The sequence below is a fragment of the Schistosoma mansoni genome (assembly GCF_000237925.1).
Source record: "Schistosoma mansoni, WGS project CABG00000000 data, supercontig 0166, strain Puerto Rico, whole genome shotgun sequence".
NCBI classification, from domain to species: Eukaryota; Metazoa; Platyhelminthes; class Trematoda; order Strigeidida; family Schistosomatidae; genus Schistosoma; species Schistosoma mansoni.
Window position 1 is genome coordinate 353,626 of NW_017386054.1, and position 12,278 is coordinate 365,903.

The window sequence follows — 12,278 nt, forward strand, 5'->3', positions numbered from 1 at the left end:
GAACCTCTCCATGTACTCCTCAAAAGCATTAAAACCTGAATTTATATCCAACCGTTCCATTACAGGCTCAATCGCGACGCCAATATGATAATTAGAAGTATTTGAATTGTAGTATAAACTAGTAATCCCCGGAATAACGCAATGTAATCAAGAAGTATTAGGTGAGCCCGAACGAATGTATTGTATTTGGAATTCAAAATTACAACAGTCATCAATACGAAGAAGTCATTGATTTATTTAAACACCACAATATTCTACTAGCTTGGTCATATATGTGAAGTGTAAGAATGTACATTTCGTTTTACTTGCACAGTTACTTACATTTTTTAATATTTTATTATATTAGTGTGATGTTTGGAAGTATTTGAATTATAATATAAACTAGGAATCAAAGAGTACTAGATGGGTGGGTCAGAGGTGTAAAGGTATTCTAGACTGTTTCTTTGTAATCACACCAATCTGACATATCACTCAAGAAAGTGATGAGCTCAAAATTAAGGAAATCACTATTGAGACACAATAGGATGTTGCCGATTGTCATTTGTAGGTATGGTATTACTAACATTTTCCTAGCTTAACCCATTGTAATCTGCACCCTTCAAGTGGCTGGAATTTCTTTAAAGATAGATTTAACGCCTACAAGTAAATATTGTGGTTGAGATTCGTCTCTCAACGCCCTCTCATTTTGGTCAGGAATATTAAATTTGGGCGACACCTTGTGATTCATTCATTTATTATATTTATCATTTTCGACGTAATTTGGAAAAGAATATTTACCTACTTTTTGATCTCTATATGTATTACCCCCTTATATGTACCATCTTTTAATGACATAGGTCCTATTTTGTAGCTTGCGTAGGAGAGAAACTGTTTCAAAACTCCAGAAACGACTTACCGACCTTTGCAGCTAGAGCACATTAATTTGCTTTCACCAGATGAACTATCAGAGCAGACGAGAGATTTAAATTTGAAATCAAACGCGTATACTCTGTGACAGGCTCTAAATAATCGAGTAATTAGGATTACTTCGTTGCCTGGTCGACAGACAATAAATCAGATACCTAGTAATCTTCAAATATGTCACTCAGTGCCATCGCAATCAAATAGTAAAATTAGAAAGTTGACAAGTGGACTTTTCTACTGACTTGTGCTTTAAAGTATTTTGAAAATACTCAAGTTTGGAGATGAAGATAAATCCTAAGGAACCAACAGAAATCGGTGATGGGATACTTGACAGGATCAAACGTTAGCTCTTGCTAAACTCAAGAGAGACACTCTGAGGAAGTACATACTCCATTTTTATGGGACCATCGACTGAAATCTACAGTTTTGAAGACGCTTACAGGTACGCCCCTCCCGCAGCACAACGCACAACCAGATTAAATATTAACCTACGGAAGACTAAATGGAACACCTTACAGTCAGTATCAAAAGACTCTTCCCTATTCTTTATATCTACAGAGATGAAGTTAGCTATACAAAGCCAGATAGGTGCCCACTGAAGGAGAATGAACAGACTAGTTCTTCATAATACAGATTAGAGGTGTTCGCGATTACCTTCACTCGTGTGCATTGAAAACTTCCTCAGAAATAGAGCTTTTGAGTTTTCATTAAATCAATGAACTTTAATGACTGATCTTTTGAGTGTGATATTCTTTATTTGTTGATCGGACTTCAATATCAATCTTTACTCTATGAACGATAGGAGTCTTTAGCAAACATAAATGTTTAACAGTTAGGATTCAGACCGTCCAGTGAAAATCAAACTAGAGATATGAGACACAGAAACATCTAACACTGACTTTCATGAGTAATGCGATTAAAAAAACTCTAACGGAGCATAGAAATCAGTATTCTGCAAGAAATAAGTGTAATCATTGGCTGAGAAGTTGGTAAAGTAGAAGAAATTGATACATTCACAAATACAGTAATTTATTGGTTCAATTTGCTTCGCTTTATGATATTCCAACCAGGGAGAAATATGTATAAAATATTCCAATATACTAGAACAAAACAACGACGAGACTGGAAACATACAGATGTTAATTATATGAGCATGATTTTCTTTTATGAATATGCATAAATATAATTCGGCTGGATTATGATAAATATCTTAATTCCAAAAAGTGGATTATTAGAGATCAATCCAAAAAAATTATTATGATACAAGTATAATCCACATTCAGTTATATACAAACATTCATAAACCTTGTGAATCCTTGAACCTAAAATGAAAATGTGAGTAAAGCCTTGATAGATAGTTTTACTGCTTGAAGTGCTCAATATATACATAAATGTTTGTGTAGTGTAAACACTTACTCAACAAAAGTTTTATACAGATTGTTGACCAACTTCCAATAGGCTTCCTATAATCTTATTTTCAATTAAAAACTGAATTTTTTAAACAAACAAAAAAAGACACATTTGAAAAAATCAACAAATTAACAACTATAAGTTTACAAAAAAACAATGAAATAAAAAATCTAGAAAAATTGTGCTGACTAGTTTTTTTAGTTAATTTGTTCTCCTACTATAAATGGGGAATTACAAAAAAATATGGAGTGTTTGGTGGGCAAAGGTAGGGAAGATGCCAGTTTAATCTGTTTGAGTATCAGCAGAGAGAACGTTCTTTGGTTGATAACCTTTCAAGGAAAAGAAGAAAAGGAAAAAGACGAAATAATTAGTTTGAATAGGATTACTCAGAATGAAATATAATCGGAACACCGAATGATATGAAATCAAAAAACGTTGAGTTGAGAAAATGAGTTTTGTCAGTGGCAAATATCACAATGCGTAAGAAGTGTATTAAAATATTGTTGCATAGACATTTTTTGTGAAACAAAGTGATACAGTATTATTAACTGGATAGAATTGTATATATTAATTTCTCTTTATGTGTTGATAAGGATGGTCAACTAAAGTAATTAGGAGATAGCTACCGGTTAAAGATCCAGCTAGATCTAAGATGGTTTGCTCCACCAAGGCAATAAGAATGAAAGAATATTCAGTCTTTTTTCATACATGCAAGTAAACAAACAAATAACAATATGTGATACACTAATTGTTCCAAAAATCTAAATAAGTAGAGAGAAAGTTTAATAAACCTATAAATATTTAAAAAGTACTGGCCTAGTTTTATACGAGTCACTCAACAGATGATTAAGGGTTTTGAAATACAAGGATTTAGAACTGTAAATAGCCGGATTTCAAACTTGAATGGTAACTTTCGACAAAAAATTAGCAAAAAATTAACACTAACCTAATTAAAAAATAGAAAAGCTTACACTTGTTCAAAAAATAGCTCTTTTTCTTTTAAAACCGATGAGGACTTTAATTCGGATTAGTGTTACTTTATGTATGAATATATTCCTAAATTTTCATGCTTACAATTCAATTTTGTTAAGCCTCTTGAGATAAACTTTAGTCTATTTTTATATGTTCTAATTGTCGAGGATTAAAAAGACTATCCAATTACAAAAAGCGTACATGAGCAGAATTTTTATTGTAATTAAATCATTGACTGTCCTAATGGAGTACTGAGTTGGTAAATTTAAATTGCTACATCTCTTTATTACTTTATTACCAAAAGATATAAATTTCGACTGAATTACTATTAAACGATAGAAACATTGAGTTGGAATAGATAAAACAGAAAGTCTACTTCTACTTCACTTAGGAAAAGAGTCATACTTGAAAATTTAATGAATAAACAATGTTTAGAACTTGATCCCTGAAAAACATTTAATGTAGCACTTAAAAAATACAGTATCAATACAGTTAAGTCTATGTATTGTCTCGACATTTTTAATTATGTTTGTGGTACAAGTTTACTTATTTCAGGTTTATTTACTTGATCTTGAGTCGCATTTTTATATGATGTGATACTATAGATCTGTTCAAATTGATAGAAGTGGATAAGAACTCTTAATATATAGTCGAGTGTCAAAAGGTATGAACACTTAAACGACCGCTTAAATCTTTAATCAAACAAGAAATTGAAAAGTGTATAAGAATATGTCTCAGTTTATTTCTAAATGCTATGAACAATAGACAAAGTCATCTGACTTTATAAACAATGGAAGTGTTAGAGAGGAAAATAAGGAAGTTAAATAAACAATGATTTACAAAGTTAACAACAAAATCTTCTGTTATAGGCAAATATGAATAACAAGTTTGTATTTAATAAGAAGGTATACATTAATTACACACTATGCATATAGACTAGTAATAACAAAATATTCTTCGAGTGAATACCGAAATACGCGACAAAATATAAACACAGTGATTCTTTTTTTTTTCAGACAATATCAGACAATAATACTAAATGAAAGAATTTCACTAGTTACTATCGTTTTTTTTTTAACAAAGAGGAAAACAAAGAGTTTAAATGACTGATCTTCTGTTCACCCCCGTAGTACAAAATAAAATAGACAGGAGAGTTAATTTTTTAAAAAAATAGTTTAAATTTTTCAAGACAATAAAAACTCTACAAATAAAAAAGTTGTATGCATGTGTATAGGACAATGAAAAATCAATTCATGCATCTAACTTTCAATGTCTCATACAGATAAATACTACTTATGAAGGTTATTGTTAAGGTAAACTGGAATTTTCAATAGACAATGTTTTCTTTAATATATAAATATTGATGACAATGTAATTTAAGTGAACGCCTCTCAGCGTGGATAAGTAAATGTCTGGTTAAGAAAGTAAACAGCTCGATATTGGCCCATTTAGTACAAACTGGTCATAGTGCCAGAATAAACCAATCCTTTTCAATTATTTATAGGGTCAGTAATTTTTTTGCCAAAGCTTGTCAGGCTTAAATCCCTTCAAAAGGTTGAGACAGTAGCCATCAGGATGAAGAAACCGGAGCTATGCGTACAGAAGAAACATCTCCAACCCCTGCTCCTCCCTTGGCCAACCACAAGGCCAATTAATCAATAGTAATTTAAGTTTTTTTATGTAACGCACAATCGAATAATCGTTTGATGATTAAATTCAATATTAATTTACAAAAATACGGTATTCACTGTGATTAAAATGAAATTTACTGTTCATAGTGGTTTTACTTTGGTAACTGGATTAACGAAAAAATTTGCTTCGTTATGCAAAGTACGTTAAATAGTAATTACAGAACTTCATCTTTGATAATATTGAAATAATAGGCACAAATAACAAAATATGGTAACTAAATATGTATATTTGTGTCCCCTTAAATTGTTGGATGGGAGGATGGAATTTGGTAGACAACTAACCAGTCAATGTTTTAAGCTTATGCCTTTCTCAAAAGTAACGTAAAATCGTGAATATGTATCACAAGATTGACTCTATGCATTATAAAAGAAACGGCCACAATGATATCTTATATTTATATTCTAAAGTACTATTTTAGCGAAAATGAGTATAGAAAATAGTATAGTTAGAGGACAAGTTTATTTACGACACAGATGCCTTCCTTTCTATCAATGATTTCGACTTTAAACTTCATTGAGTGTAGACTGCATGTAATTTTGTTGAATAAAGTATTGTCTAGTCTATTCTCAGGTTCTCTTATTTGGTCCTCAAATTCAATATCTGGTATAAGTGATCCTAGTCTTAATATAGAGTATCAACTGAGTATCCAGTCTAATGGTAGCACAATTTCGGGCATGGATTGTATTATAGTAGTATATCATGGTAAACAGATATCTTTATTGTACTGTTACACTAAAAAGGTAGCAAGTTGATTAAGGAGGCTGTGAATCTTAATCTACTGAGATGGTCAGGAAACATATCACACATCCTCAGCCATTCTCTACATAATAATGCAACTGCCAATTGTCATTGAAAAGAAAGCTAGACAAAATCAAATAAAGGCATTTTACCAATCAACGGATTCATTAACAATTGATGTGTTTCATATTTGTACGTGTAAAATATTTAGTTTAGATGTGAACGACAATTGTATTTAGTGGTTGGAGATGTCGGGTGATAGAGCTCAAAATTAGTCATACACCGACTTACCCTTTTTTCCCCCTTAGATCCTGAATTTCAGTGATTCGCAAGACATGCTTTCTTTACGATCCATATTCTCAATGTTTAGTATTTTTACTATTACACACATCATAATTAGTTCAACTGGTTTGTTATACATCTTAATTCTATATCGCTATGTTTATTTGGTATGCCAACTTGAATAGATACACATATATACCAGGCTCTCGATTAATTACAAGTGTCTCATTGATGTTATTACAAAAAGAATAAAATTAGTATAAAAACAAAGAAAAACAACCCCATTGAATTCTACACAAAGAATGTACCTACCATAAGGTAATATCCACTTTAACTTTGGCCAACGTGTACATAATGGATCAAGTAGAAAATTCAATTGAAATAGTTTATCTACTTGTGAAGTAAACTTTCTATATACTTTATATGTAAATTTTGTTAATTTATTTAAATTATTAGTTAGTTTGTTAATAACAATAGATTTATATGATAATTTTGTTGGTGTCATATATTCATTGGAAAGATTAACATCTCTATCTCCATCTAATACATTATTGCATACATGAAGATTTTCTGATTCATTCTGTATTATTTCAACTGGTATTACTAATGAATTAGTATTTGATAAATCATTATTATAATCATAACGTTTCGGTAAATTACCACATGATAATGGTATATGTACAGAAATAATTGGACTTAACGCTATACGCCATCGAAATGGCCATGGAAGAAAACAAGCTAATGATAAACCAATTAATATATGCCATATACTATGATGTTTTGTATAGTCACGTGTTGATTGTCCATGGAAAAACATTGATGAACCAATAGTTGCAAATAATACACCTGGAATAAAACTAATTATCCACCATTGAATTGGTGGAAATAGACTTCTCAGTTTAATGCATAAATTTATCTAGAGAAAAAAAATAAATAAACAGGAATGAGTGCTCGAATTCAAATTTACAATGTTAATAATTCCGTTATGTTTAAGATAAAATAGTTTCAAGTTCATAATACCTAAACGAGCAATGAATTGTAGTAGATAATTAAGTATTCGATTCTTAGGCGTCTACTAGTGACCGATAAAACGTATATCCTATAATTTCTCATGGTTTAATTAACTTTTAGTCCAACAGAATAAACTGCAACTAGCAGTGGAATTCAGAACGCGTATTTCACTTTATTGTAAACCCATTAGCTGGACATACATATATTTAAGTGTTGATATCCACAATGGAAATCAAACAATTTTTATTAAGGTTTCAGCCGTGTGTTTAGTATACTGTCTCTTTGTCTATTGATCAGAATAAAATATATTTTTTGCTGACCAACTGTTCAGTTTGATAGTTACTATGTTGAGAATTCCTGTCTAAGCATAAAAAGTTTGTCAACCAATAAAAATAAGAAAATGAAATGGTAAGTCTCTCTTTTAACAGACGTTTAAAAACATACAACAACTATAGGTTTTCTTCACAGTTGAATTCACAATTCGATCTAAGTAAGACCATCATTAAAAACCTAGAAGCACTGGACGGCTGTTTGGGAGTAGATATCTATTAAAAAATGACTTTTAAGCAGTAGGAACTTAAGATTCCTTAAGTGACTTTCAGGCTAAGTGATAATCAAATTACAAACAAGATAATGAGTTGATGATTTAAATTTGTCAAAATTCACTCATTCCTTGATACAGCAGTTCTGTTACTAAGTACGTTTTCCCACTCATAAATATTTGAATATTTCAAACCATGAAACATCATTTGAGTTTATTTATCAAAACTAACTGTTATTAAACAACGTATTATTTAGTCTTGTAACTTGTTAAATTCCAATAAATGTAATACATTATAAATTTTTATTAGTTAAACATATAACAAAAGGCTTGCTTAATCTTGAGTTTGTAACTCTATAGGTGAGAAAAAAAGTATCACACATGATATATCATTATTCCAAATTAATTACTCAATCTTAAACTTGAAAGTTCATATTTCATTCTGAAACTTATTCATATCTCTTTGACTGTTAATGTTTATAGATCAGAAGGGGTTTTGTGGAGGTTTCAGTATTTTCATAGTTGAAATCATGAGTCAATTGAAGCTAGACCACCATGGAAAACCCGAAAGCACTGGACGGCCGTTTCGTCCTATTATGGGACTCCTCAGCGGTGCGCATCCATTTAATTAATGATAATTTATGATGACAGCGACTACTTTATTATATAACTCAGTGAAACAATCAATAGTTTACTTCACTTATCATTGTGTAGTTGCTTTACAAATGATATAGAATTAAAATCTAAAAAGAAAAATAATTGAATATATATAATAATAAAATTAGAAATAATATTTTTCATAACTTACCCATGAATAAAGAATAATTATTAATCCAACTATTAATGGAACTAAAATAATACCAATAGAATAACGAACAATTTGTACTGCAACTGTAAGTGATAATGCACCAATAATAAATGCACATTGTGTATATTTCATAGGTATTGCAGCTATTGTTAATGTACTTATCCATATTGAAAAAATTCCACCAAAAAAATCACAAAACGATAATGTATCCACTGGTAATACACAAATTGATGAAGTAAATTGTGAATGTATATATGATTTACTACTACTACTGCTGCTAGTTGGAATATTCATTTTAAATGCAATATCTGTAGATTGATAAAACATACTACTACTGCTACTAACATAATTTGGTGTATGCATAACATTGTAACCTGGTATTAGATTAGAATCTGTATCACAAATATGATAAAGCTATACAATAAGAAAAAAAAGAAATTGTAATGATAAAAATAGACAAAAAATTAATACATAGGAAATTATTATGTCTTCACTGTAGACAACTTTACTAACAAGCGGTAGAAATAAAAAGTGGGGAAAAACAACACTTGGAAAACCATACCATCGAATGAAGAAGTTATCTGAATAAACAGACAGCGATGTGGGACTCCAAAACTATGCACATCCACTGTGGTGTTTGCTACTAACATCGACAGATATAAGTAGTATGTGTCATCAATTGAAAACGAAATGCCTGAAGGCAGAAGTTTAGAAGATCGAGGAGAAGAGAACGATTGGTGTGAAAACGAAGGAACAGTCAAGTGTGAGACAATTGATTTACATTTTGCGAATGAAGTATATATATATATATATATAACACTGTTTCTAAACTGATTACTGCTTCTTTACTCAGTTAATTCTAACAATACAGTATGCGCACAAACTTACTGAATATTCAATGTCTAAGTGACTAACAACGTAACAATTATTGCCGTTTATATACTTTAAACAAAGGAAGTTATCTTGACCAGTCATTAAAATTTATAAGTATACGAAATTTGTGATTGTCTGATCAAAATAATAAAAAGATAATTGTTGGCAATCGTTTTAAATATGCCTCGAATTATACTAAGCTCCAATCATGTATGGGGATAAGGGAAATTGTCATCAACCTCAATGGTCCCACAAAATAACGAATTCTTACTGAAGTTAGGATTATGAACCACAGTATATCAACTCAATGGTCTGAAAGTTGAGAACTCTTCAAGAGATTTGGAGGTACTAGATTCGGCCCGAGGTGAAAATCATGGACAAATATTAGTAATGAGTTTTGGGATAGTTCAGAATAGTTGTCCAGTGATTTTTAACTTACGATATTTGTCTAATTAAAGTCAGTCAATGAAATAAAACTACAAAATGGAGTATTTTGTATAATTTACTTAACAGAATAGAATTTAATTTTGCTAAACTAATTTATTATTCTCTACATTAATGACTCCTGAGGGGAAAAAGAAAAGAGGAAGACCAAGGAATAAATTGGAAGCAGATGTCAAAAGAATGAACAGCAACTGGAAAAAATTGGAAAGGATTGCCCAGGGCAGAGTTCGGTGGAGAATCCTGGTGGGCAACCTATGCTCCTCCTCGAGGAGTAACAGACTTAATTAAGTAATTAAATACATTGATAAGTATAATGGTAATGTTAATTACATAAACTTCTGGTCCCCGATAAACTCGAATTTTTTTCTCATATTACATGTTAATATCATAGCACTTTGCTTAGGACATAAGAAGTGTTTCAGTAACAAAGTTAAATTTGATTTTTGACTCATTATTCTAATCAATAATTTCTATTTTAAGTTGATCAAATATTTTGTACATAAGGGATAGTTGTATTTCATTAAGAGATCAATTCAGCAAATTTATTAAATAATCCTATCATTTTGTTGCTGGAGTTAGTAAGAGTTTCATTCATTCGGATATGACAATTTATTATCCACTATTGTTTTCTACTTGAAAATAATAAGAGTAATACGACTTGATATTACGGATAACTACTCCTAGCACTGATGATCTTGAAGAACGAACGTAGACAACTTCCCAACTTCCACCTTAGTTACACTTAATTCAGAAGGACAATTTAAATACTGAGTAACAAATTTTTTAATACATCCGAAAAGATTTATTACGCTAATAACTACTGCGTATCCGTATAATTACTATGTGCTTTGACGTAAGATAAAAAAACTGCCACACTTAAAAATCAACAAACATGGGAGAATGTTAAACCAATCAAGGCAATTTGAGTCAATGATCATAATGAAATAGAATACGTCACCGTGCATAATAGTTAAAAGTACAAGTTGATAGTGGTAAGACAGGTGTACTGATAGTAGTAAGAATACTAAATTACGATAACAAAAGTCTTATCAATCGCTGAAAAATTCTCATGTTACAGTTTTAAATGATGTACTGTGCCTTATTTTTAATTTTCTTATTCTTAGCATTATTTTCACATCCATTATTTAAAAGTAATTTCCCACCTCTTTCCGTTTGTATTCTTCACTATCTAATTATTTACATACTTCTTATTACGTAATGATTTTAATGTTTCGTGATGACTATTCTAAGTATATTTACCCTTGTTTGACCTCCTATTTCCAATGTTTAACGATTGATAAGACACAATTATATGAACGAAGAATATTCTTATCAATAATTTCTCATCAGGTTCTGCAATTATAAACATGGGAGAAATAAACTCATTTACCATAACGAATGTAAAGCAGTTAGTATTGTTTGTTTGAACCTTCCCATTGATGTTTAGTATTGCAACTGGTCAGTCTCTAATTGGCATATGTGCATACTGTGCGTATTAACTCGATATAGCCTATCAGGACTCAGTGGCCGAGTTGATAACGCGATGGCGTTTGAAGCGAAAGATACTGGGTTCGAGTCCCAGAGTGAACATCAACTCTGAGATGCAGGTACATCCAGCTGACGAGTCCCAAATAGGACGAAACGCGCGTCCTGGATTCCACTGCTAGCCACTATCCATCTTTGCTTAAAATGTAAAGCAGCTTTACTCACTTTACTTATTAGCGTTTATTTATTGCATAACCACTTATTTCTAGCTCTTTAGTCTTTCTTTGCTATCACTGTCATGGAATTTTCTAAATATGATATACATTTGCGATATTTATATTTAGTTACTTAGATTTATTAATATTCTGGTTATACTTTGCTGTTGAGTATTCAAAACAACTTCTAACTGAAGTCATTTGTGTAAGCAATTCTAACCTACTTTGTAATTATAATTTTCAAATCTTACACATTTTAAGGAGTTAACAAGAACCTAACGAAATAAAATGAGTTTATGTTGGTCGGTGCGAATTCTCGTTTATGTTCTCCTTAAATTGATGAAGTGTTACATGCATAAAGAGAATATAGTTAAATAATTAAAAGGAGTGGTTTTATCAGTTATAATTCCATATGACTGAGACCTAAACTGTCAAACTATATCTGTACCATAATTACCAATTATTTTTAATGACTTATCATGTAAATCAATGTAATAGTAATTAATTGATATTATAAGTCACTAGAGAACAGAACAGCTAGTTTGTTCTAGTTACAGACTCCCCAATAGTAATACACACGAATGAGGCTGAACACTGATCAAACACAGAACATTCAGATCCTTCAACAAGCATAACACAAAAATTTGGCTTGTGATCCAATGATTCACACTTTCAACGTCAACGAATGTATAATATGGTCTAATACTCGTTTGTAGTCATTTATTGACGATCGAAGTACCTCCAACTTGATTGATTTCATAGATAATAACTTACAAAAGAAATTAATTAAATAAGCTAAACATAGCCATTTTCAAACATTAATAACAATATTTTTTATTTCCAAATATCACTGGGATGAAAATATATAACTTTCACATCTGAGTACATCTTCATATCTTCCTAT

At 30.8% G+C, this 12,278-nt stretch overlaps 1 protein-coding gene across 1 annotated transcript in view; it reads right to left on the reverse strand.

The window, feature by feature from the left end:
- Positions 1 to 2,611: 2,611 nt before the first annotated feature.
- Positions 2,612 to 12,278, reverse strand: part of Smp_179740 (hypothetical protein) — a gene marked incomplete at both ends in the record, with an annotated part of 50,410 nt that continues 40,743 nt past the window's right edge. The window contains 3 exons of the mRNA XM_018797431.1: positions 2,612 to 2,642; positions 6,306 to 6,913; positions 8,358 to 8,771. Of these exons, the coding sequence (XP_018646794.1) occupies positions 2,612 to 2,642; positions 6,306 to 6,913; positions 8,358 to 8,771 (1,053 nt within the window). The remainder of the gene's footprint in view (positions 2,643 to 6,305; positions 6,914 to 8,357; positions 8,772 to 12,278) is intronic.